The 27,935-nt window shown below is 41.4% G+C and overlaps 1 protein-coding gene and 2 pseudogenes across 1 annotated transcript in view; all 3 read right to left on the minus strand.

Moving 5' to 3' along the window:
* Positions 1-2,183: 2,183 nt before the first annotated feature.
* ITIH2 (inter-alpha-trypsin inhibitor heavy chain 2) overlaps positions 2,184-27,935 on the minus strand; it is a 37,965-nt gene continuing 12,213 nt past the window's right edge. Inside the window, exons 6-21 of the mRNA XM_036341611.1 lie at positions 27,473-27,635; positions 25,594-25,701; positions 24,484-24,612; positions 22,487-22,603; positions 20,852-21,020; positions 20,120-20,245; positions 17,914-18,095; positions 16,874-17,059; positions 16,352-16,491; positions 14,355-14,524; positions 11,392-11,529; positions 5,824-5,937; positions 5,216-5,414; positions 4,478-4,650; positions 3,151-3,262; positions 2,184-2,462 (exon numbers count right to left, since the gene is read on the minus strand). Of these exons, the coding sequence (XP_036197504.1) occupies positions 2,315-2,462; positions 3,151-3,262; positions 4,478-4,650; positions 5,216-5,414; positions 5,824-5,937; positions 11,392-11,529; positions 14,355-14,524; positions 16,352-16,491; positions 16,874-17,059; positions 17,914-18,095; positions 20,120-20,245; positions 20,852-21,020; positions 22,487-22,603; positions 24,484-24,612; positions 25,594-25,701; positions 27,473-27,635 (2,374 nt within the window). The 3' untranslated portion in view covers positions 2,184-2,314. The remainder of the gene's footprint in view (positions 2,463-3,150; positions 3,263-4,477; positions 4,651-5,215; positions 5,415-5,823; positions 5,938-11,391; positions 11,530-14,354; positions 14,525-16,351; positions 16,492-16,873; positions 17,060-17,913; positions 18,096-20,119; positions 20,246-20,851; positions 21,021-22,486; positions 22,604-24,483; positions 24,613-25,593; positions 25,702-27,472; positions 27,636-27,935) is intronic.
* LOC118666627 lies at positions 8,700-10,066 on the minus strand (annotated as a pseudogene).
* Positions 24,835-24,975, minus strand: LOC118662520 (annotated as a pseudogene).

Genomic DNA, 27,935 nt, shown 5'->3' on the forward strand with positions numbered 1-27,935 from the left:
TGTAGTTTTGTCGACATTCTACAATGAAAAATGATATTTATCAAATTATGGAGAGAAAATTTCATAAAAATACTTTAAAAAATTTTAATGTTTTTTTATCAATTTGTACTCTGAAAATGTGTGCATTTTAGGAATTGATTTTTAAAAGAAAGTTATAAGCAAAGGAAAGCACAAAATTACAATGGGTAATACTTGGACTGTGTCACCGAAATCTGCTATACCAATGCAGTCACCTGATTTCACTTTAAATTTGTTTATTTTGCCTTATAAATGCCATTAGCCTTTTGTTAGGACATAATTTGCTAGTTAATTTATTTTGAAATAAACCTAACCGTATAAGGTTTAAAATTAAATGACATTATTCTTAGGAATTGCTTAAGTACAAATAAAATCAAGGTCTGCAAGGAGCACTGCTAAGGGAGGTTCAGTGTCAAGAATCTATTAAATTTGTGTGGAACTTGTTGCTTCCCAGACAGAGGAGCTTTCAGAGCATTTGGAACGGTGATTCTCACAGAAGTCATAGTAATAATACTGTGTACAATTAGCCATCTGAGATAATGTCCTGGACAATTTTGTTAAAATTTTGTTTTATTGCTTAAAGTATTACAAAGAGTATTACATATGTCTCCGTTTCCCCTCCCTCCCCCGCCCTTGTCCTGAGCAATTTTAAATGAATGAAGAATTTGAGATCAATGAAGTCTCCAAGGTAATCTCAGAATAACGTTAGGGAGGCAGGACTGTTATAGGATTTAATTTAATCAGAAGACACCTACCCAATCCTATTTTATCTTATTTGGAGAAGGGCTGGTTTAACAGAATGAGGCTGGTCAACTAAGGCCTTGTTATGGCTTATTTTATGTGTCAACTTAGGTGGGCCAAGGGGAGCCCAGAGGGTTGGTCAAACATTTTACTGGGTGTGTCTATGAGCATGTTTTGGATGAAATTTACATTTAAAAATGTAGACAGCCCTGGTCAGTGTGGCTCAGTCATTTGAGCATCAGCCTGCGCATCAAAGGGTCATGGGTTCCATTCCTAGTCAAGCGCATGTACCTGGATTGTGGGTTTGATCCCCAGCCTTGGTTGATGGTGTGTGTGAGAGGCAACAACTTGATGTCTCTTTCACATCAATGTTTCTCTCTCTCCCTCCTTCCCTTCCACTCTGGCTTTAAAAAAAAAAATCAGTGGGAACACCCTAGTCCAGTGGTCGGCAAACTGCGGCTCGGCGAACCGCGGCTCGCGAGCCACATGAGGCTCTTTGGCCCCTTCAGTGTGGCTCTTCCACAAAATACCAGCTATTCCACAAAATACCAACTTCTGCGCATGGGCCACAAAGTTTCAATCGCACTGTACGTGCACGCCCGCACGTGGTATTTTGTGGAAGAGCCACACTGAAGGGGCCAAAGAGCCGCATGTGGCTCGCAAGCCGAGGTTTGCTGACCACAGCCCTAGTGGATTTGGCTCAGCTGATAGAGTGTCCTCCTACGGAATGAAGGGTCCTGGGTTTGATTCTGGTCAAGGGCACATGCCTGGGTTGCGGGCTTGGTCCTCAGTGGGGGGGATGCAAGAGGCAGCCAATCAATGATTCTCTCATTGATGTTTCTATCTCTCTTTCCCTCTCCCTTCCTCTCTGAAATCAATAAAAATAGAAAAAAAAATCGATGGAAAAAATATCCTTAGGTGAGGATTTAAAAAAATAAAAATAAATAAAAGGTAGACTGATTAAAACAGATTGCCCTCTTTAATGCGGGTGGCCTCATCCAATCAGTGTAACAAAAACTGACTCTCCCCCCACTGACTGCCTTTGGACTTCATCTACAACATTTATTGTCCTCTGAACCAGAATATCAGCTTTCCCTGGGTCTCCTGCTCCGCTGGCCTATCTTGAAGATTCTGGACTGTCTTCATAATTATGTGAACCAATTCCTTATAATATATGTCACTTCCCCTGTTCTTATTCCACATTCACCATATAACCTCATAGCTGAATTTTTCACTTCACTGACAACATAAAAATGTACTCAACCTGCAAAGTTGAGGATCTGACATTTAAGAACAATGAAATCCCAGTAAATACCAAATCTAGGACTCTGCCTGGATGCCAGCTTGACTTGCCAAAGCAGCTTTCCTTGCATCGCTTTGATGAACTCACCTTAGCATCTGAAGGCACAACAAAATCCTAAAGCTTCTTTGCAAAGCATTTATTTTCTTCAGATGTGTTAATATCTGGTTAGGTCTTAATATTATTCAAACTGAAGAATGAATGCAAAGGGCAGAGGAAAATGTATATACATTTAATTTCCAAAACTAAAAACCTTTAAGGCCATTGGAGGAAGCTATAGAGCTGAGGCACAAAGTAATCCTTGTAGTGTCCATCGATGAAACCCTTCCCACTGTTGTGTACAAACCAGCAGGGAACATCTGTTCCAAATACTCTATCTGTTCGGTAATCTTTCTGCAGGCCTCTGCAAGGAAAATGGTGCGATTGGTTAGGGCACAGACCAAAGCATGCCAGCTTGCGTATCTCCAAAGGAGACCCGCTCTCCCCCTTGCTGTTCTTTGTGCCCCTTCCACCGCCATATCTGCCTGCCCTCACCCTTCCCCATTCCCCAAGTCATCTGAGTCTGGGCTGAGTTTTGGAAGGACAGAAACAGTGAGTCCAGATATTAGATAATTCAAATATCCCTTACTGAGACTGACCAATATGGACTTTTCCAGCAAGGTAAAGAGTACAGATTAACTTAGAAACGGAAAGGAGGCGGGAACACAACTCTGAAGTGTGGGCTTCACCTCACACACTCAAGAAGAAGGCTCTAGCTTGAATATAAAAATGTACATTCTCTAGCACAGTGGCATGTGGGTATATATACAATTTCCACTTTTGGTCAGCTTTTTCAATTATCCAGCTAGTGAGCATGGGGCTTTTTAATATAGGAAGGTGAGAACAACAGATTAATTAATTTTGGCATTTCATGTACATATTTATATATGTAGTCATCATTTTCATTTCAGATGGTGGAGTGGCAGTGTCCTTCTGCAAATGTTATGTATGTGCCTATTCCTGATGAGTTGTTTGGTGTGACAGGTAATGCTGTGTGAGTCCAATCCTAGTAGGAGCCCTATTTGTCACTGTCATATGCATCTGAGGCTTACCTTGTGACAACCAGCTTATGTCCTTTCACCTCCATGTTCGCCTCTGGCTTCTCAGGGTTCTTCCCAGGTCGTTCATTGAAGATGTGTATCTTTGGCTCATGCATGAACTGGCCTAGTGAAATAAAGTTCAGACAGTGATTCATGTGTAACCCAAGAATAAATAAAACGAAAGGCTGGTCATTTGATCCAAGCTACGAAGTTGCTCCTCCCTCCAGAATTTCTGGCGTAGAAAGACATACTCAGAGAAAAGGGCACAGCGATGGGGGAGATGTACAGTGACCATGCTGCTCACCTCATGATCACTTTACATATGAGGCTGATCTATTGGATCAGAAATAAAATCGAATGCCCTGATTGGGGTAGGGGGTGAAGGTCAGCACCTGAGAGCAGAGCTTACGTCACAGACACAGGTTTGTGGTGTCATGTGCTTATTTTGGAACCATTCTTTTAAAAGTAGGGAAAATTGGCCTAGATACCCTGCTTGTCATCACAGACGTCCTAAGCCAGTTTGTTCCTCTTTAATTAGAAACATTTTTCAGCATAAAACTTAAGATTTATTTGCCCCATCTCTTATTTTGCCCAGTTCATGATGATGAAATCCTGGTTCTGGGAAAACCTTGTTTGGAAGGACAAAGGTCCTGGTGATAACATTACTGAGTCACCCTGCACCTCTATGTTGGGCTGATTTGATCATGTTTTTTTCTTTTCTATACATTAGGATGTTTGACATCTTAAAAATCATGTCTGGCTGGGGAGAAACTGCCACCCCAGGGCTAGCCAATTCTGAAAGGCAGCAAAGGACTCCACCAGGAGCATGCTTTGGGTATACAACTAACCAACCCAGAGCCACATCTCTGCTACCAGGCCTGTATAACCCAGAAGAAATCATTCCAGGGCCAGATGCCCCGGAACTAGAGACCATTCTAGAGCCCCAAAAGCCCACAGGAATTGTTCACAATAGCCAACTCTAACCTACCCTGCTCTGCCTTGTCTTTCCATGGAAACCCCTATGAAGGCTTTTGTGTGAACTTATCACTTGCTCCTGCTTCCCTGACCAAACCTGTCCTTCCTCCTGTGGCCCTGCATGGCCAGCTGTGCCTCGTTTCTAGGAGAAACTGGGAGTAACAGTTAACGTTTCTTCCAATGGCAACGGCCTCTTTGTGCCATCACTCAGACACCGTTATAAATTAGGACCTGGGCATAGAACATACATGCTGCGCTTTTCAGTCCACACCTGTCACTTCCCCAAGTTCTAATCACCGTTTTCCAAAGATAATCAAGCCCTAGCGTGGTTCCACACTTGTCAGATGGTTGATCAACACTTTACCTATTAGTCCATGTGCTTTAGGTGAAAACTTGTTTGTGGAGGGAATGTAGATCCCCAAAAAGTCTACGTTGATTGGATGCTTCTTCCAAACACGATGAAGTAACACAGAGAATGACATTTCCTTATCCAGGGTAATTGTCACAGTTTTCTCTTTCTTCACTGAGACCAGCACCCTAGTGGGAAAGTTGAAATGGAATTAATTCCAGAACAGACTCTTCTTAGAAAGTCATCCTTCTCACCCCTAATATGAACTGTCATTCCTCCCAGTATGATCCCACTAGTTTTCTAAAACCTTTTCTGTGTTTTTTTTTTTGTTTGTTTGTTTTTTCACAAAATGCTGTTTTAACTCCCAGCTCTGAAGTTCTGTCAATATATATTTGCTTAAACAGATACTTGTGGGAAAATATTACTCCTAGGACACAATCATAGCGTTTCTGAGCATAACCAACACAGAGTCAGCTGTGGATTTCAGTTGATGGACTCACTCACTTACCCAACATGTGTTTATTGAGAACTTACTATATGCTAGGCACGAGGCTAGCACTGAGATACTTGGTGACCAAAACACAGGATTCCTGCTGCTAGGAGCAGGGGAGTGGGCAAAAAAAATGTTTCTGAACACTAACTTCTTCATATTTAAAATGATGATTTTAAGGTCTATGTTTATGTCGTGGATGTTGGCATTTATTTATGTAATGTGTCAAGGACAGGCCCGAATCCACACATAAGAATACTTGCCTCTGATTAATGACCTGAGCTGTGTCAGACCAGGATAAGAACGACGTACGGGTGCCCTGGCTCAAGGTGATGGTCTCAGTGCTAACTTCTATTTTCACATCTTCACGTTGAAAATAAAATCCCAGTTTTCCAAAATAGGTGCTTAGTTTTTTATTCTTGGGCTTCTTAGCACCAATGAGTTGTCCATTGACCAAAATCCCTACATTAAAAAAAAAAAAAAAGCTTTTTTTCTTCCTCTTGTGTGCCATTTTTTTTTTCATATGTGGGTACCATAATACAAATTTATATAACTTGACAATATGGGAAATTATTGTTACTTTGCTTTAGGATTTACATAACACTTTCTTCTTTGTAGCTCTCACTATTAACTAGCTTTATTATAGTTTAATTATATTACAAAACATTAGTTCATACTGAGGGAGTGTATTTTATCGGTAATAGTTGAAACACTTAGGAATATATTTATAATTTATTTCTCACTAATTATCCAAGTTTGGAAAATATAGGACTTATATTAAGGTGAAAAAGAAATTCCAAGCAGTGATAGTGTAGGATGGCAAAGATCAATTTCTCTAATTTAAACATAATACCATTTTTTTTTTTTTTACCTGATTCTGGATCAGAAACAAGGTTGAGGATTTTTCCAGGTTCTGAGTCAATGTTGAAGCAAATATTATTTTGGCTTTTTGGTAGGTAAATGATGAAGTGTGGGTCATTTTCAACTGGAAAATACACAAAGAACATATTTTTAAAAATCATAGAAGGGAAGAGAGTTTTGAAAAGTATTTTATTCTTAAACATCTTTAACAAGAACAAATACATATTGTGCTTCTATTATATGCCAGGTACTGTTCTACACACTGGGGGCCCAGTGGTCCATACCCACTGTCCTTTTCTCATACAGTCTCCATCGGAAGTTTAAGTTATGTTAAGAATATAGTGGATACTTATCCTGTAACTATCACATATGCGTTAGGCTAGCGATAAATGAATAAAACATACACATACATACTACATATATATGTGTGTGTGTGTGTGTATACTACATATGTGTAAATATATATACAGTGAGTATATAGATAGATAATAAGATATGTATTTTATTAATCAGGCATACACAGTACATAAAAATAAAGAAGACAATATTATTTGTTGGCATACAGATGAGTGTTAATCCAGAGCAATGAAGGATCAAGCTGCTCCCAAGGAAGTACTCCTTTGTTACTAGACATCATTATTTTGACTGATCTTATTTGTTTGCTCATTCAACAAATATTTAGTGGGGGTGGGGTACTATGTGCAAAGCACTAAATCTGGCCATGTTTGCTGCAGCCATAGCTAAGTCATGGCCTTCAGGAAAGCAAGGATGTAATGAAGGAGTGACAAAGATTCTCTCCTTGACCAAACTCTACTCAGGCTCCCCTGAACTTGTCAACTAGGCCTTAATTTTTGGACTCTCATGTTGATCTCTGCATTGTTTATTTTAGCAAGGATCCTGCCAAGTCAGTTTAACCAGAAACCCCATCCTCCATATCTGATCTCCCTCACTATCTCCCCTGCCCCTCAAGTGATGTCTGATCACACCAGCCTGCCGTCAGCAAGAATCCTGTTGGGGGTGTTAGCCTAAGCCCCCTTCCCATGCTTGTTTCCTTTTAGAAATCTTTCATCCCCTGACCCCCACCCTACTCCTTGTCTATAAAGTCCCACTTTCCCATGCTGTATTTGCAGTTGAGTGAAATCTCTTTCCCCCACTGCCAAACCCCATTGCATAAAATCTTCCTCACCATGCTTAGCAAATGTCGTGAATTAATTTTGTTCTTTAACAGAACATTATTTTTTTCTTCTAAGGAAGCAGATAGAACCATGAATGTAAGCTAGAATAGGTAAATGATACAATAATGGCCCAAGCACAATGCTCTGAGAATGAAGACGTAAGGATGATTGACTCAACCTGACAAAGCTGAGAAAGGCCTTATGAAGAACTTGGCTTTTGAACTAAGTCTTAAAGATAGGAGGAGAAGAGGGGAAGACTAAGACACAGGAAAGACAGGTATTTTATTGAGTGGACAGAATGAGGAATGGCAGGGAGGTAGAAAAGTTGATGATTTGTTTAGAAAGTGACTCAATGTGACTTACTAAGGATGGGTTGTTGACGAATATAGAAAAAAATTAGACTAAAAATGTGGGTGATGGAGACCAGAGAACACTGTGCAAAAGAACGGACCTTTATTCTGTTGGATAACTATGAAATGTTTTTGAGAATAAATGATTTGACTCTCACTATAGGAAAAATGTGGTTACAGTATAAATTAAGTTGACATAGAAAGATCATTTAGCGGCTAAAATGCCAGTAACCCAGGCAAGAAATGTTAAAATCAAGAAACTAGGATGGTGAATGGGATTGGCAAAGGAGCAAAAATTCTGGAGACATCTGGTAAAGTCCACCATATCTGGTAACCAGTGGGAAGAGCAATTTAGCTCTGCCAGGCTTCTAGCCTCGGTAATTGAAGGGATTGAAGAGGAAGGTTTGAGTTGAACACTGCAGTGGCTGTGTTTTCCCGAATAAAATTGGAAGAGTTGGCTGCCATCCATTTACAGGCTGCTGTTTCCCAGATATCATCGCAAAGCTCCTTACAAACATTAATTCACCTCGATCTCCTTGCAGAGGACAGGTGACCTGCCCAAGGGCACACCATGGAGTTAGTAAGTGTCAGAGCTATGACTCACAGCCAAGCTGTCTGACGACAAGCCTATTCTCCCAACCACTCTGATATGCTCCTTCATTTTCAAGTGTGTGTTTTGAAACTCAGAATCGAGAATAATCTTATCCGAGCAGAAACAAAACCTTGTATTTCTTTGTGTCCCTGACACCACCAAGCTCATGCTATGTTTTCAGTAAGTACTTGGCTTAATTGATTTTGTGTTGGAGCTGGGCACTAGAGGGCATCATTTAAAAACAGAACAAAAGGTTCTTAACGCCTTAAAAATAAAAAATAAAAATCACGTAGTTATGCTTTCTTCTTCCTTCTTCTACACAAATATGGACTTTTGAAACATTTTGTTTGAAGGAAACTGTTTTTGTTAAAGGTAATGATTGTTTTTGTCATTTTAATTAACCCAGAGCCCACCAATCAAACCTTCTCTTAAGCAAATGCTTCAGTGCTGTCACATGGAGTTGACATAGTTCTAGGCTTCTAGGCAACAAGAATGAAACATCATCTGTAAATTGGTCTATGCATCCTAAATCTTAATTAGAGTGAAAGTAGATTGAGGGCTCCCATGACTGATTTTATAGATTCCTAGGGCCTGGGGTCTATGGACCAAAGAGTAGCCAGTGTCTATTGAGCTTCTACTGGGAACTGGGAACTTACCTTATAACCACCTTGTAGGGGAGGTATTATCATCCCCATTTTACAGGTGGGATACCTTTGGGAGGTAACCTTTTTTCTCTTCTCATTGCCTTTGATCATATTTCTATTCAAAATTAGCCGTCCAACGTGATTTGACCGTTGTGGAATAAACAAATGTAAGTTTCTGCCACAGGCTTCTTTTCTTCTGCGGTGGGTTTCTTTTCTGCAGGCTTCTTCTCAGGGGCTGGTTTCTTGGTAGCTGCAGCCTTTTTCCCACCAAAGGTGGATTCTGCTTCTTAAGGCCCACAGCCTTCTTTCCTTTCTTCCCGACCACAGGCTTCTTGCCTGGAACCCCCTTCTCATCTGATTTGGGTTCTAGTGCTGCTGCTGCTTTATCCACCTGAAGCTTGTGGTTCTTGGCCTGGTGAAGAGTGGTGTTCCGGCGCATGGTCTTTGCATATGGGTTAGCTTCAGCATGATTCTCAGGTTTTTCAGTGGATTCTTCTTCAGGACTCTGTGGTGAATCTTCTTGAGTGGTGCTTGGAGAGCTCTTTGGATCTCTGGGCTTTTCAAGATTCTGCTTAGGTGTGCATTAAGCATCTTGTGCATGGAAGGTTGTAGTTACTCTTGAGGGAGGCAGCTCTACGCCAAGTGCCATACAGCTCATCTAACTTGCGGAAAGCACTTTTAGTCCCAATTCAGAAATGGCCCACATGCCCTCCAGGTGCAAGTTTCAAAATGTTCAGTTTGCTTACATTAAGCAGAGTAATTCCAGGGATGTTTCTGAAGGCTTTGATGATACCATTGTTCTCATTATAGATGATGCAAGGTCCTCTGCACTAGATAGGAGGACGGTTTCTCATTTTGCCCTTTCCAGCTCTCATTTGCTGAGAGGCATAGACCTTTTTTATATCATTCCAGGCCTTAAGTTTCTTAAGAAGCAAAACAGCCTCCTTGGTTTTCTTGTAGTCTTCAACTTTATCTTCAACCACCAAAGGAACCTCAGGAACTTCCTCAATACGGTGACCTTTAGACACGACCAGTGCTGGTAAGGCTGAGGCAGCAAGGGCAGAGCAGGTGGCGTATCGTTTCTGTGTTGTGTTTACTCTGAGGTGCCAACGGCGCTAGGTTTTGGTTGGTGCAAACATGCGGCCCCCATGACACATATTTCCAAAAGCACCCTGGCCAGAACAATGAGTTCCACCACCTCAGGCTCTGGGAATTCGAGCCACAGCTCTGCCATACCCCAGGACTCCGCACTGGTTTGATGACCTGACAATTCACTGACAGCATAAGGCCGTTTATTGTTTTTGCGCAAGTTGATGTGAACAAAGTTCACAATATCTGGTTGAATGGGAGTCTTGAACACAGCAGGCAAACTGACATTTTTGCCAGATGTTTCCCCCTTTTCAGAGCACACAGGTGTTAGTGTAGAAACACACACTATGGCGGGGAGAGGAGAAGGCCACACTCCTCTCTGCCCGGCGGCACAGGAAAAGCTTTGGGAGGTAATTTAGATGACATCATGAGAGTGGGGCTCCATGATGGGATCAGTGTCCTTATTAGAAGAGACACCAGTGAGCTTGCCTGCCATCTCTCTCTCCAGAGATCATGTAAACTCACAGGAAGATGGTGGCCACCTACAAGCCAAAACAAATGAAATCAACCTTGCCCGCAGTGTAGTCTTGGACTTCAGCCTTTAGAACTGTGAAAAATAAATTTCTGTTGTTTTAACCACCCAGTCTATGGTATTTAGTTATGATGGCCAAGCTGACTAACATGGAGTTTTCCTCTTTCTTTCTCTTTTTTTTTTTAAAATATATTTTATTGATTTTTTACAGAGAGGAAGGTAGAGAGATAGTTAGAAACATCGATGAGAGAGAAACATCGATCAGCTGCCTCCTGCACATCTCCCACTGGGAATGTGCCTGCAACCAAGGAACATGCCCTTGACCAGAATCGAACCTGGGACCTTTCAGTCCACAGGCCGACGCTCTATCCACTGAGCCAAACCGGTTTCGGCTGGAGTTTTCCTCTTTCAATGGAAGGCAGTGATACCTATAAAAGTCATCTAGTTTACCAAGGCACAGTGGTTTTATTAACATACTAGAGGCCCGGTGAACACTTTCTTGCATAGATAGGGTCTCTCGGCCTGGCTGGCGATTGGGGTTGACTGGGGCCATCTTGCCTAGTCCCGATCGGGGCTGGCTGGCTGGGGGGTTCGGGGGGAGGGACTGTGGGAGGTTGGCTGTGGGAACTCACTGGCCACCAGGGGGCAGCTCCGTCATTGAGCGTCTGCCCCTGGTGGTCAGTGTGCATCATAGCTACTGGCCAGTCATCCAGTTGTCCAGTTGTAACAGTTTCTTAGGCTTTTATAATATACTAGTGGCCTGGTGCACAGATTCATGCATCGGTGGGTCCCTCGGCCTGGCCTGCACCCTCCCACAATCTGGGACCCCTCGGGTGATGTTGGACTGCTGGTTTCAGCCAATCCCTGCAGGCCAGGCTGAGGGACCCCACCGGTGCACAAATCCGTGCACTGGGCCTCTAGTGTGCATGTAAGATTTTTGGTTAATCTCTTCCCATCCTTCCCCCTCCCCTCTTCCCTCTGAGATTCACCAGTCTGTTCCATGTTTCCATGCCTGTGCATTGAGCATTTGTCCCCTGGTGGTCAGTGTGCATCATAGCTACTGGTTGAACAGTGGAACGGCAGAAGGGTCGACACTTAGCATATTAGCCTTTTATATATATGATAGATATATGTGCCCCACAGATTATGATCTGATTGAGACCAAGGAAGTGAAAGCCATGTTGAAGTTTTCTCACCTCTCATCACATGTGGAGGAGGAGTGCTCTCAAGTATAGAAGCTCCTTTCACAGGCATTGGGATCCTTGGCGTTGGTGACGGGTGGACCCAAGATGGGAGCGGACTTGGAGCAACTTTGCTGCCATAATACAGGGCACCTGGGTAGAAAAACCTGTATCCATTAGTTTCCAAGCTTACTTTTCCATGTAAGTCTCTTACAATTTCAACAATTATTCATTCAGGCCCCAGAGGTTCTCAGCTAAGGTCTTTCTCAGTTAAGTCTCCTCCCATCCTTTTTATTCCTGAGTTCTCTCTCATAGGGCTTCCTCTGTCATTATGCTGTGGGCCTACTATGGGGTTTTTCCCCAGAGCCTGGAACGTGGGCTGGGGTTGCAGCAGAGGTTGCCCCATGGAGCTGGGGAAGGACCTCATGTCTTCAGCACAGGCTGCAGGGATAATGTCCAGTCCAGCCGCTGGAGAAGTCCCAGATTATGGTCAACATCATCCTGATACATTCCTATTCACCTACCAAAAAACAATCTGAGCAACGTAGTTTCCCAAAGAGGTTATCCTACTGGTTACAAAACTTCCTTTTGCTTTCTGATATCCAGTCAGTCTCCCATCTTTGAGAAACAAATACCAGTTCACCTAGGCATTTTATTTAGGTGATACAATGTTACCTAGATATGCCAGTTTATCTAGAGCATCGGTTCTCAACCTGTGGGTCGCGACCCCTTTGGGGGTCAAACGACCCTTTCACAGGGGTCACCTAAGACCATCGGAAAACACATATATAATTACATATTGTTTTGTGATTAATCACTATGCTTTAATTATGTTCAATTTGTAACAATGAAATTGGGGGTCACCACAACATGAGGAACTGTATTAAAGGGTCGAGGCATTAGGAAGGTTGAGAACCACTGCTGTAGAGAAATTTAGCTGCGAGGCCCCAGACTAATGTAACAGGAGCCCAGAAGTCAGAGTTCTTTGAATCCCAGGCCACCCTGGTGTAGTTGGCATCTAACTTGGACAAAATTAAAAATCCAGATAATGTCCCCGTTAGTGTATGTAGGTCATTTTCAAGACTATGTTTCAGGAGTCCTCAAGAAGGAGAGGAAGGAATCAGAAGAAAAACCAAAGTCTTTTAAACTTGGCTACAGCCCCCTTGGATATGCCTTGGGGCTTTCCCCAGAGCACAGAGATCAGGGATAATTTTCAGGCAATTTCTAGGTTCTCAGCTTTCACATACACTTCTTCCTAAGAACACCCTTTTCTCCTAGTTTATAAGCAGAAGGCATACTCTCTCCTGCTTTCCCTCACCAAAAGCCTCCCGGAAACCAAAACGTCCAGTTGGAAATTGGTGTAGTGCCAAAAAAACAATTACTCCACTGACTGGGAAACAAATTCATTCGAAAGTCAGATAGTTCCAATTCTTACTTTCAACAGAATTGGAGTAAGGCCCAAGCTGTCATCTGATATATCATTAAAAATAAAAGCTGTGGTATATTTACATAATGGAATACTATTAGGCTGTAAAAAAGAAGGATCTCTGACCATTTCAACAGCATGGATAGACCTAAAGATTATTATACTAAGTGAAATAAGCCAGAGAAAGACAAATATCACATGATCTCACTTATATGTGGAATCTAATGAACAAAATAAATTGATAAACAAAATGGGTCCAGATGCATAGATGCATGGAACAGATGGGAAGAGATTAACCAAAGAATTTATATGTATAGCCCATGGACACAGGTAATGAATAGTGAAGGCCTGAGGTAGGATAGGGGCTGGGGGGAGGGGACAAAATGGGGGACATCTGTAATGCTGTGAACAATAAAAATAAGTTAAAAAATAATATTTCAATATAGATCCATATGTGAGTTTTGTCATGTAATTTCAAAGAAGTTCAGGTAAATGAATGACATTGCCATAGCCAGTGCTTTCTATTCCTATCTACTTATCAAAATCTCTAATGTTTATTAGGACTTACACCCATTAAACACTTTTTAAAAAAAGTAGAGGTACACACATGCAATATACAGATCTTGTAACATAGTAACCCACACCTGAAATCTACATGATCATGTTGACCAATGTCACCCCAATAAATTTTTTAAAAAGTAGAGTTGATGCTGAATCTTGTCTCTTTTCAATCTACTAATGAATAACATTTACCATATATACATGAAAAATACAGTCAGCCACATTAAAAGATGATTTTCAAGAAAATAGGACATTCTATGTATATAAAAATTTAAAGTATATTATTTTGACAAATTGTCTACTCATAGTAATTTTCATAAAATTCAACCCAGAAGAAAAATTTGAACACTCAGAATCTTATGATCACAAGAAACTGAAAAGATTTAAATTCGTATACATATTTCCCTTGCAGAAGAAAAGGATTATCAACAAAAGACTTTCAAGCATAAAAATATGTTAGGATATGATTCTGCCAGAGAAGTGGAATGGAAATATAAGTTTGACTAGAAAAAAAGAACACTATAAAATTTATAATAATGAGAATAGAATTTGTTAACGTATTTTTTTGTGGATGATGGTAAGTCTCAAACCAGGTATTCAATTTCATTGGCTACACTTAAAAAAGTTATACCACAGTTTCATTTTAAAAGTTCAACCTTTACAATATGCCAGGCATTGAATTCATTGCAGGCACTTAAATAAGGTGAAATAAATTTTAATGTTGATTTTTTAAAACTTATGAAGGGGTACATAAGTTTTTAAAATTCCTTCAGAAAACATGTGAGCAAAAATGTTTGAAGATCAAGGCAATAAATTATCCTTAAAGTAAATTGGCAGGAGGAGCTCAGCAGGGGGAGGAGGGAGGAGATACACACATAGGCCTGGGAGCTAGAGGTGGACTGGGAGTGGGAGCGGGGCAGAGGTCCGAGGACCTTTATTAAGCCTATGGAAGCTGACCCTTAGTGTTTCCCCACCAGGCTGAAACACTGACCTGAGCAGCAAGAATGGTCTTGTGGAGGGGCGTCGGCCAGCATGCGCTCATTCCCATCTTCATTCTCAATCAACATGGCAGTGAGTGGGGTCACTATGTGATGTTCCAGTGACATCTGCAGGATTGTTTTTGTAATTTTCCTTTTGACAGCAGCAGTAGGAGCCAGGCTTCTGTATTCAAGAAATAGAGATATTACACAGCGTTACTTTATTTAAGGCTGAGGTAAACTCCCACAACTCCATCACTTCCAGTGTCCAACCAGGACCCTGGGGACCTCAAGGAAAAAGAGAACTAACTTAGCGTTTTATCTAGTCATGCAGTCCTAAGGATTTTTTTTTAATAGACATGATTTTTTAAAGAGCAATTTTAGGTTCACAGCAAAACTGAGTGGAAATTACAGAGATTTACCACCATTATTAACATCCCCAACACAAGCACATGTGTTATAATCAATAAACCTGCATTGACACATCATTATCACGCAGGTCCACAGTTGACATTAGGGTTTACCCTTGAGTTGCACCTTCTATGGATTTGGACAATGCATGACATGTATCCAACAGGATAGGATCATACAGAGTAGCTTCACTGGCCTAAAAATCTCTGTGCTTTACCTATTCATTCCCACCCACCCTCGAGCAAGCACTGGTCTGTTTTACAGGGATTGTTTTTTGAAAATCAATATTTAACTTTTGCAGCAATTTACTAGCTACCTTTAAATGCATCCAGTGTGCTTCTGTAAAGGGACAGAAATATTTCTTGCTCACTTCAAAGCCACAGCTTACAGCCATGTGTCTGTTTTATAATCTTATTGACATCATGGATTTTCTCTGTGAGTTGTTAGTTATATTCATTTTCTCCAACCCAGTTCAGATGATCTGTTCCATTTCCCTGAGAATCTGATAGAGCAGGTGGAGTGGTCTCAGGAATGATAATTTTAGCCAACACCTGTATGTAACTCTGAAGCAGGTGGTAAAGAACCACCCATAGAAATATAGTTTCTATATTGGAGAGTTTCAGTGCAGGTCAGCAAAGAAGCCAGGGATGAAACAGATGACTATTATGGAGCCCTTCCTTATATGAGATCATCTATATATATAAAAGCCTAAGTGACTGTTATGACTGGTCAACCAACTGGTCGCTATGACATGCACCGATCACCAGGGGGCAGACGCTGAATGCAGGAGCAGCCCCATGGTGGTTAGTGAGCTCCTGCCAATCCCCCATTGCTGGCCAGGCTGAGGGACCCCATCTGTGCACGAATTCATACACTGGGCCTCTAGTAATCACAAAATAGTTGATTTCTCTTTGGACAATAACCCATTCAGTCACAGACAAAAGTAATTTATGGTGACACAATCTGGACAGTAATTTATTTTTTTTGTCTTTAAATCCTCACCCAAGGATATGCTTATTGATTTTAGAGAGAGAGAAGAGATGATAGATGATAGATAGATGATAGGTAGATAGAAATGTGAGAGAGAAACATTGATTAGTGGCCTCCTATATGCCCCAACTGGGGATTGAACCCACAACCTTGGTATGTTCCCTGACTGGGAAATGAAGCTGCAACTTTTTGGTGTACAGGATGACACTCCAACTAACTGAATCACCTGGCCAGGGCTGAACAGTGATTTCTGCTGGAGGTGGTGGTGGGGGTTGAGTTGGAAGAAGAATAAGGGAAACTTCAGAGATGAAAAAAGTCTTCTATTCCTAGAACTGGGTGCTGATTACATGGATAATGAATATAAAAATTCATTAAACTGTTCACTTAAGGTCAATGCACTTTACACACTTTACGCATGCTAAACCTCAAAACAAAAGAAAATAAGGGTGATTCAGCTTTAGTTGAAGTGCTTGGAACCTGAGGAAATTAATCATCTAAACCCTGCACTAATTTGCTGCATTTCTTGGTTCTAATCTTTTTGTGTATTACCTCCAAATCTCAAGGCAAATCATCCAGTTTTGCAAATCCCTGTGGTGTATGTACTTCTTACCGCTCAGCCAGGAGTTGGTTGATGGTTAGATAGGCCCACAATTTCCTGGTGAAATCAGGATCTGCATGCTTGTCTTTTGAGAGAAAATCCTCCAACTCATCCATTTGGGCCAGGGTCTCCAAGACTAACTCTGTGCTGGCCTGGACAATGCAAGGTTCAGTTCAAAGACACCAGGGGAGCAGAATTATAGTTAATCAATTCACAGTGTTTCATACCTACCTACTGTGAGTGAACCAGGGTACTCTACAACCCTATGGGAAATGTAAAATAATTAAAAAGGATACAAAAAGAGGAAGTTAAGTACGTACTTCTGGAGTTTCCAATTGGTCTGGGGTGAAAAAGGTAAGAATTCACACAATAGTTGGGAAGATGGCATAGATAATCTCATGTCTTTCCTTTCACTATTGCTTTCATTCTACATACATGGTTCTTGGGATGCAGTGTTAGCCTATTAATACACTAGATGGATTGTATCCAAGGGACCAGTTAGTATTTTTAGAATAAGCAGATAAGCCGAAGTACCGAAGTTGCCGTGATAATGCTCTGTAATTGCTCTGATTTTGCAGGGTCAAATTTTCCTGCCACCACAATCTCTGAGCCTCCGAAATAGTTATGGAAACTGTTTTGAGTGACGTCTGTGACTGACGTATGGGGATAGTTGAACTGAACATTCCGTAGCATTGGAGTAGAGACCTGGTTGTAGAATTTCTATAATTCATAAAAAAAAGAGAGAGAAATTATTCTTTTCATGCCATTTTATAGGTCTAAAGCATTTTCCTCTGAGATTCTTCAAATGCTTAACAGATATCTCTTATTTTCACAGAATATCTGTGGAAAGCTATGGGACAAGAAAAATTCTCATAATTATCAGACGAACTGAGACATAGAGAAGATAAAGACTGGTAAGAATATTATAATTGACTTAATAAGAGCCCAGAATTTTTTTTTATCATGACCAGCATGAATAGCTAATGAACACTCAGAATCAGAAAAGCCAGCTAGGTTGATATTCCCCAAATTAGAAGTTATCCCTATCTGTTCCCAAGTTTAAATACGGTGCCCACCATTGATAGGTGATAACTGGTATTGACAGAGAGGGGGGTAAAATATGTTCTCCTACATCTTTTTCTTGTCCATTAGTCAAAGTAAACAAGTAATTCATATTCTTTATATTTAAGGAAATTTATAGGCTACAGCTTGATCTGCGTTGCATTATAAAAAGTTGATATCTAAGATGCCAAGGTAAGACATGGTCAAGCTGATAAAAAGGACAAACTGCTTGGTGGGACTGTAAAGCCATAAGAAGCTCTGCTGGTGCCTCGGAAAACTTGTTCAGAAGGTAGGGAAGTGACCATCGCATTCCTGCCTCTCATCTCGCTGTTAATGCAGGTGTACAGTAGAATGGAGTGCCTGAGAAAGGCATGAACACTTTATTCTTGCAACCAAGTAGAGCTGAAATGACACTTTTCACTTAAGTTTGGCCATTTCTTTTAGGTATCAGATATTACTAACTGAATGATTTTTGAGTGAAGAGAAAAGAAAGGAACAGAAAAAAATATTACCTTGAGCTGTAAAGATGTGTCCTGGTTTCCATAAATCCTTTGAGCAATTCCTCGGTTGTCAATGGATAGTCTCTTCAGAAAATCATAATCAACATCAAACCCTATCCCCAGACTGAACAAGGATATGTTGTCTCGTATGTTCTGCTTTACATTTTTCTGAATTTTTGACAACTTTAGTTCACCTAAAGTTGATGATAAAAGAAAGAAAAGAAGTGAGGAGGCAATGTTATACAGTTTTTGAAAAATCCATGGGAGAACAGTTTAACAAAATTTGTCAAAATTAAAAACTCACTCTTTGATCTAGTGACTCAATTACTGGGAATTTTTCTTACAGATGTGTTCATACATGTTGAAATGAAGTTATGGGCAATGGTACATCCTCTATAATAAAAGGCTAATATGCAAATTGACTGAATGGCAGGATGACCAGTCGCTATGATGTGCACTGACCACCAGGGGGCAGACACTCAATGCAGGAGCTTCCCCCTGGTAGTCAGTGCACTCCCACAAGGGGAGCGCCGCTCAGCCAGAAGCCCTGAGCCAGGCTCATGGCTGGCGAGAACAGAGGTGGTGGCAGGAGCCTCTCCCACTTCAGGGCAGCGCTAAGGATGTCAGCTTAGGCCCACTCGGACATCCCCTGAGGGCTCCCAGACTGAGAGAGGGTGCAGGCCTGCCTGAGGGACCCCCCTACCCCCAGTGCATTAATTTCATGCACCAGGTGTCTAGTAGTAACGTAATTGGGAATAGCCACACATTAGAAACAAATGTACACCAAAAGGGAGATTAGTTAAATTATAGTACATTCGCCTGGTCTGTGTGGTTCAGTGGTTGAGTGTCAACCCATGAAACAAGAGGCCACTGGTTTGAATCCAGGTCAGGGCACATGCCCAGGTTGTGGGCTTGATCTCCAGGAGGAGGCATGCAGGAAGCAGCCGATCAATGTTTCTATCTCCCTGCCCCTCTCTCTTCCTCTCTCTTTCAAAATCAATACAAATATACTTTTAAAAAATGATGGTATATTCAAATTGTGAAATACTGTATAGTTATTAAAAAGAACCAGGCAACTATATATTTACTTGGAATAATCTTAAAGACACATTTTAAAGGGAAAAACAAAAATAATTGATATATGTAGGATGTATTTGTATAGATGCATGCATGTGTGTATGTATATGTGTGCATGTATTCAAATATATATGTATATGTATGTATATGTAGAATGCAGGCATGCAAAGGATATCTCTGGAAAGATACACAAGAAATTGGTAATGAGTGGCTGCCTCTGGGGACAGGAACTGGAAGGATGAGGGACAGGAGTAAGAAACCAACTTAATTTTTTACTTTATTGCTTTTTCTTCCTTATGATTTTATTCTAAAGTTCAATTTTCAAGTAACCTGATCCAAGGTGGGGGAAAAAACAATGAATCTGCAACAAATATATAACAACTGCCATTCTAGTTTCACCATTAATAAAACGGCTGCTCTTTGTCTTTCTAAAGCTCAGGATGCCATCATCATGATCATGTCACCAGTTTTCCTCCCACTGAGCTGTCAGGAACAGGTTAGATACAGTCCTTGTCCACATAACAGACAGAAACACAATTAAGCATTCACTCTTCCTTATATTTGTCAGTGTAAAGAGACAAAAAAAATAATAACACATGATAGAAGCAGGGAGATGTTGAGCTATTTTGTGAATAAGAAAAATGGTCAACATACAGAATGTATTGGACAGAAGTAATTTCTCTGGTTGCAGTGAGGGGCTGAGGGAAGTGTGGAGAGCAATAAAAATACATCACTGAGGACTCCAGAGGTACAACTGGAGACCTGGATCAATCCTCACCACACATATGCCCATTCACCATCTCCCATACCTTAAGTTGAGGAAATAAATGCATTTCACTAGTATGTACTGTATTAGCAATAGTCATAGCACACAATTACAATAAAAATTAAAGTTTCCCCACATTACAGAGGTGACACCGAGGCATTCAGGGACATCACTGAAAAATGTCTGGGCACTGGTCTAAACAGGATGAGTGTTTCAGGGTCAAAAGAAGTCTTTTTTCATAGGAACACGGGTTTAAAATCATTTAAAAAGTCAGTTTAATATCTAAATGCAATTAGAGTTCCCACTGTAAATGAATCACATTCCCAAGAAATGGCAGCAGAAATATTTGTACTAGAAAATTGAAGTGCTACTTGCCTACTGTTGGATCGCCGTCAGATACCAAAATGATCAGAGAGACTGAGTTGGGGTCCAGCAGTCCCATGTTATTGGCTTCATTCAAAATAAAGATGGCCCGCAGGAGCGCCTCATTGATATTTGTGCCTGATAAAGTAATATAAAGTAATATAACAATGTTCTGTTATATACTCTTTCTTTGCACAGAAACAATCACATCTTGGGTTCAGGTTCATTTGTCTGGTAACTCAAGAATAATTTATTCAGTACCCAAATCATTTGATTGCTTTCCAAGTGACACCAATTTTGCCCAGGCCCGTAAAGGCCCCCCCTGTGGAGTAAATTATTCCCTTTGTAGTGTAAACTACTTCCTTAGAGATGAGTTGGCCCTTTCAAAGCATTCTGTCATTTTGTTAAACATAAAATTAAAGGTACCTAACCCAGCCTTGTTGGTAGACTTGAACACTCCTCCGAAGGCAGTTACATTTTACACTTTGCAAGTAATGAGAAGGCAAATGTCATTTACTGACACTCTTTTCTGAGGAAGGTTAGAATAATTAAAAACTTGTGTGGGACGGGTTATGTATTATACTTTTGGAATGAACTTAGTATTCATTATTTAATAATAAATGTATTAAGACAGACCATTGCAGATGGGGCAAAGAACGCTAGTAGGAAATAATATTTCTTCAGTGAGTCAAGATTCAAATCCTATAGATGTTTCTCACTGGGCTTCAGGCTAAACCCACTTACCTCCATTAGGCTGGATTTTCTCAATATACTTCTTGGCATCTGCAACTTGTGTCGTAGTAGCTGAGACTAAATCATTTCTCCAGGTTCGCACATTGTGGTTGAAATCAACCACAGAGAATTGGTCATCAGTTCTCAGGTCATCCAATATGGTTTTCATTGCTTCCACTGTCTATTTCAAGAGAGAGAGGAGAAGGGTCACATTAAATAAGCTCTGAGCCTGAGAAGAGAGGGAAGACCAAGAATCCCTCCTAGTCATCTTTCAAGTACTGACACAAGCTGTAATTCTTATAGAAAGCCTCTTACATCCACCTCAACACTTATGCTGAGCATGGGTCATCTGCATTTTGACCCATTTTACTGACTTATTTTGTTTCGAAGGATCACAAACTTCAGGTTCCGCCGTAATGGTGCCTGAAAATCAAATGTATTTCACAAGTCCACCGACTCACCCACTCTCTTAAACTAATGCTTCTCATCTTTCTCTTCAAACCATCAAAACCTCCCTGCAAATGTCACTTCTGATTCCTAATACACTCTTTTTTTTTAAAGAAACTTTTTCCCCCACAACAACACCATTGAAAATACTTTTAAATGTACTTATTATGTTTATTGCTTATTCTCTACCCCCTTCCTCCAGAACGTAAGTTCTGTAAGCTCCAGGACAGTAGGGGTGATTTCTTAAAAATGTTTTTGGTTGATTCTGTTACTGGTGAACTAAGTGCCTGCCATGTATTGGATGCTTAATTAATATTTGTTAAATGAATGGAGGAAGGAAGCAATGAATAAACTGCTATGTTAGGGCAGTAGTTCTCAACTGAGGGGAATTTCCCCACCAGGGGACACTTGGCGATGTCTGAAGACATGTTGATTGTCATAGCTGAGGGGTTGGTGCTACTGGCAATTAGTGGGCAGAGGCCCTGGATGCTAAACATCCTGCAATGTACAGGGTGGCCATACCAGCAAAGAATTATCCAATCCAAAATGTCAGTAATGCCATTGATGAGAAACCTGGTGTTGGAGTATGAGCAAGGGAGGTGGGGCGGGGCATGAATTTCCCTTCTTTTGGGTGCCAGAAGATGGTCAGAAATGGTTATTGAATGAATGAATTAATGAATGAATAGACGGTAAGTTGTTCAACTTGGTTAGATGAATGGATTGATGAGCAAAATAAGAAACTTCCTTGTTTGTTTTTTAGAATTACATCTACCTCATTTAATGCTAAATAAGACTATGTTGAGCTCCAAACAGGAAGACATGAGACAGGTGGCTTCCCTCAAAGCATGGCAGTGTAATTAGAGAAGATAAGTACAGAATGATTTCAAAGTAATTCATGAACAATGGCAAGATATTAAAGTAAAATGTTATGCAGAGAACCAGAAGACTATGAAGCAGAAGTGTTATCAGGGAGAAGAGGTTATACTGAGATAATATATTTCAAAAAGGTGAGTTCCGAGATAAATTTCTGTTATTCACAAGCCATCCAGTCTGTGGCACTTTGTTAGGGCAGCCCAAGCCATCTAAGATAAGCCCTGGGGCTAAGGTACATTGGATGATTGCGTTGTTGAGGGGTGGGGGTGGGGGTGGGGTTCAAAGAAGGTAGAGAATCTAGGTACCAAGCCAACAAGGGGTACTTACTTGTTTCATTTTTACTCCCCACATTGAGCCGCTGACATCAATGACAAAGAGGATGTTTTTGGGAATTGGGTCCATGTTTTCAGGAGCAAAAAAGTGGACAAAATATCCATTAAATACCTGAAAAACAGAACATTACTAAACCATTACCAATGTTTGGAATATAGGAGGATGGGGATCTGGGGACGAGAGGAGAGGTGAGTCATGGTGAGTAGGGTGCATGACAGTTGTAAAGAAGAGAACAGAGGTGGCAGCTTGGTGTCCATCCGTCTCTCCCTTCTTCTTGTTCCCTCCTTCCTTTCCTGTGAAGGCCCAAGCCATCTTAGCAGGTTACCTCCCCAGGGTGTTTCACTTCTCTCTCCTCTCTACTCCCCTCCATTCCACCCAGTCTTTGTTGATAGCTTCTGCAGGCACCCTGCTAGCCAACAGGGAATGACAGAGCCACCCTCCTCCTGAGCTCATAGGCCAGTGGAGGAACCAGACAAGTGAAGAGGCAGTTTGCAGCTCAGGGTGTTAAGTGCTACCATCAGGAAAATGAAGGTTCCAAGAATGCCCAGTGGAGAAGCATCTAATTCAGAAAAGGGGGTCTTTCCCAAGAACATGGCATCTACACTGGACTTGAGTGTGAGTTGGAGTTAGCCTGCCAGCATAGGGGTGGATAGGGGTGTAGTGGAGAGTTTCAGACAGTGCAGTGACTCTGAGTGAATAGGCACCTTTGGGCTCTGTAAATGGTTCAGCAAAATGAGACCACAGAATTCAAGCATCTAGGGCAGTGGTCGGAAAACTCATTAGTCAACAGAGCCAAGTATCAACAGTACAACGATTGAAATTTCTTTTGAGAGCCAAATTTTTTAAACTTAAACTATATAGGTAGGTACATTGTTATTAACTTAATTAGGGTACTCCTAAGCTGGCCTTTGCTAAAAACGTCCTCAATCTGATTGAGGTACATTCACTGAGGTCGACCGCTTCCAACTCTCCCATCCACACTCGTCTTGTATACTTGTTTCATCTATCTCCTTTCATTCATCCTCTCTACATGTCCAAACCATCTCAACATACCTTTCTCAATCCTCGCCACTACATCTTCTTTCATCCCACAACATTCCCTAAAATTAACTTAATAAACTTAAAGTTTTAAGTCAACTTCGCACTGTACGTGTGTGCCCGCACGTGGTATTTTGAGGAAGAGCCACACTCAAGAGGCTAAAGAGCCGCATGTGGCTGGTGAGCCGCCGTTTGCTGACCACTGATCTAGGGAGTTAGGGTGGATAGTCAGCAGGGCAGATCTGAAAGGACCTTTATGGGCACTCTAGGGAGTTTGGATTGTTCTTGAGGTGAATGGGAGGACACTATGGCTGGATGCCTGATTACCTCTTAGTCTTTGGCTGCAGGTCGTAAAGATTGGTTCCCCTCATTCTCTTTCTACTGCCCTCTGGTTGCTTCTACCAGAATCTTACAGGTTCCCCTGCAGGGTGTGTAGCTGTGGATACTTCCTACCTCCCTGTTCCTGGAGAAGCGCAAGTTTTGGATACTCTCCAAGGGCTGTACTTTAGCACAAGGGAAGTACAAACACACATCTAAGACATGACAAAAGGAAAAGGAAAATTTTCATTGATCCCGGACTTCACCACTGGCCCAGATCTTTCTCTAGGCTTTGGTTGTGCCTTCCTCCCAGCCCATGAACTCCGTGCTTTCTTTCATAGTCTAGTTGCAAAGAGCCTTGAAAGTTTATGCAAAATTCCCATTTCGTTATTTTCTATTATTCTTCAAATGAGGCCTAAAAGTACCTTTCTGGGACAAGGACATGAGGCCCAGTGACCCTTTATTCAGGTTCTTGATGTGAAGAGATAATGCTTAGATACGATTTTAGTCCCTTCTCTGCAGCTCTGGCATTGCCTTGGCAGCTAGCAGCTACCCAGAGGCCAGGGGGTTTGCTCAGCAAGAGATTCCTTTTTGGCCTCAGTGAGGTGGCTCTCCTAGAGCCTGTGTTCACTCACCTCAAGTTCCCCGGCACTCTCCTCTCTCTTCACGTCATACACCACCACCAGCTCTCCGTCCACCGCAGTCTCGGAGCAGTTAGAGCATTTCCTTTGTTGTGCTACTGTGGGCTTGAAGGACACATGGGCCTAGAAAGAACAGTAATGTCAGAGCCAGGTCTCAATCTCCATCTCTCTGCAGGCCAGAGGTTGACAGCTGCATCTTCTTGTGCCCACAAGAGGCCCAATGGACGTTCTGTACCCCAGCAGCATCAGTAGTACTGTTACTGATGGAAGGGACAGTGCCAAGGTATGTGAGGGGAGTCTCTGGCAGCCTGTTGACCAGGTTTTCAGGCCTTTTTTTTTTTTAGGTTAGGGAGAGTGCGAACACAGTCCCCCATTAGCACAAATTATGCAGTCAGGTTTCCCACATTTGGGAAAATGGCAGGGGTCAGCACACCTGTAATGCAATGGTAATCCTTAATTTTCAGGCCTTTTTAAAAATGTAATTAATTTTTAAAATTGTTGATAGTATTGCAGATGTCCCCCATTCTCCTCCTCTCCCCATCCTCAACTCAGCCCCTACTCCACCCCAGGCCTTCACCACACTATTGTCTTCATTTATGGGCTATGCATATATGTTCTTTGGTTAATCTCTTTCTGCTCCACCCCACCCCAGCCCCCTTCCCCTCTGGCCTTCTTGAAGAGATTCGAAGAATACATCCATTCCCTCATGAAAGAAATAGCTACCAGCTCTAGTTCTGAAAGGTTCTTAGAGGAATTTAACTCCTCCATAGTTGGTTATTATTGGCCATTAAGCTGAATATCGCTTGCTGGGATTAATGTAAATACACCATATGTTATGTGAAAGCTGTCTTTTAGTTACCAGTCAAGATGACTTGGGGGAAATGAGACTCCAAAAAGACAGTCACTGGTCAAAACGCAATGAAACCATTGGAAGTTGTTTTTTTAACATCCTGTGGAAGACCCTAGACTTTGCTCTGGATCACTGCTCCACACCTCAGCTCAATACCTGACTACTTTTCTATTCCCCAGGGCACATGAGGAGGGCAGAACTCATGTCTGGAGGCCACTTGGACTCTCTCTGCAACATGCAGTGCTTGTGATTACCTTCTGGTCTCTTTTAGATATGACTGGCACACCATCGAAATGGCCATCGGATGTGTCAGGAACATGAAGAAATTTCAACCCCTGAGGTTCAATAATCCACACATCTACCTAGAGATGGCAAAGAAAATTATTCAATGTATGAAAATATCTTTCAAGGTTTTTTGTGCTAGAAGTGCAATTGCTAAGTTCTCTGCTGGTTTTCTCTTCTTCAAGTTTTCCCAAAGATGACCAGGCATAGTCCCATCATCACTTCTGCATGTTCTTTAAATTCTCTAGGATATAATGCATTTTACCATAGAGGCTGAAGTCCCTTCAGGCAACGGAGTGCTCACCTTCTATTGCTTCATTTCTCTGGGATTAATTCATTCTATTCTATTCTATTCTATTCTATTCTATTCTATTCTATTCTATTCTATTCTATTTATAAGAGAATTCATGTTGTTAGGACAAGAAAAAAATGAAAGGGAAGCCATTGTTAAATGATTCTGCATTTACTCTGTAGATCTGTCAGTAATAGATAATTTACCCCACATCCTAGAATTTTTTATTCCTTTTCTATCTTCTTGTTTTGAGCAGAGATAGTAGTAGGGAATAATCCCTCTTGGTGATCCTTGGCAAAACCATAGTCATAGCTGCCATTTCTCTATGTATACTTTAAGTGCTTTGCTAAGCAATTCACATGGATAAGCTCATTTAACTCTCACCAATGTTATTATTATCTGTTATTATTCTTACTTTTTATTTCTCATTTTACAAATGAAGAAAAAGAGATTCAGAGTGACCTAGCTAGTAAGTGGCTGAGCCACACTTCAAACCCAGGGCCGAGTTCCTCAGGCTTTGTTCACTGCTTCTTGACTTTGAATAGCTTCTGTCAGCTCCCGCTTTTCAGTCGACATTGTCATACTGTTCTTTAGCCTGATGACAAAATATGCAATAGTACCCTTTTCACATGTGAAAACATGGGCACTCAGGATAACTTGTCCCATGTCAGAAGGCCAGTATAGTGGGTTGAATGACAGTCCCCCAAAAGATATGTTTACATCAAGTCCCTGGAACTTGTGGATGTTATCTCATTTGGAAAAAGGTAATAGATGCAGCTAAAAATCTTTTGTTGTTATTGTTGTTGTTGTTAATCCTTCCCCAAGGATATTTTTTCCATTGATTTTTTTCTTTTTGAGAGGATGGAAGGAAGGGGGAGAGACACAGAGAGGGAAACATCAAAGATCCATCAACTGGTTGTCTCTGGGGCCAAGGATTGAGCCTGAAACCGAGGTATGTGCTCTTGACTGGAAGTGAACCTGCCACCCTTCAGTCACAGGCTGATACTCGAACCACTGAGCACCCAGCTGGAGCAAGAATCTTGAGATGAAATCATCCTGTACTATGCAGTGGTTCTTAAATCCAATGACAACTGTTCTTATAAGAGAAAAGGCAGCGTGAAATTGGGGACACGCAGAGGAGGTGACGATTAGAGTGATGTGGCCACAAGGCCAGATGTCAAACAATGCCAGCAGCTGCCAAACATAGGGAAAAAGTGAAGAATAGACTCTCTCCTAGAGCCTGTGGGAGTGCTGCCCTGCCAACAGCTTGATTTCAGACTTCTGTTCTCCAGAACTGTGAGATAATAAATTTCTGTGGTTTTAAGCCCCCAGGTTGTGGTAATTTGTTACAGCAGTGCTAGGAAACTGACATAGCAAATAAGAAATCAAGCTGACATTGAAATCAGTAAGGAAGTGGCCTGGTGAACTCCAAACTCATAACCTTTTCAGTACAGCAAACTGTCTTGCAGAGTTGAGTGGCATCAAACACCATAAAGGGTGGTGAACAATAGGACCATAAGAGGATGACGTCACTGCACACCCTGCAAATCCACACTTACCTCCAAGTGTTTGGCCAGTCGTCCTGGATTCAGATGAAGTCTGTGTTCATAGGACCCCAGCTTCCTCCACTTCACTTCCTGGTAATGAAGTTCAAACTGCACCTTTGCTCCAGGTCGGATGTTCACTTCGGTTTTAAAGTTCTCCATATCAAGAACCCTGCTCCTGAAGATGTGAGCCCCTGATGTAAGTTATCACATGCATGACCAAGCGCAAGACCCAGAATCTAGGCAGAGGGTAGTTGAATGGCTCAATTGTTCATGAAAACTAATAGTATATTAAAACCTCCATACAAATTCATTTCCATTAACACTTTCAGTCTCCTCTCTTACCTGATCTTTTCTTCTAGAGCAGTGGTTCTCAACCTTCTGGCCCTTTAAATACAGTTCCTCATGTTGCGGCCCAACCATAAAATTATTTTCGTTGCTACTTCATAACTGTGATGTTACTACTGTTATGAATTGT

This window comes from Myotis myotis, unplaced genomic scaffold (genome assembly GCF_014108235.1).
Source record: "Myotis myotis isolate mMyoMyo1 unplaced genomic scaffold, mMyoMyo1.p scaffold_m19_p_1, whole genome shotgun sequence".
Taxonomy (NCBI): Eukaryota; Metazoa; Chordata; class Mammalia; order Chiroptera; family Vespertilionidae; genus Myotis; species Myotis myotis.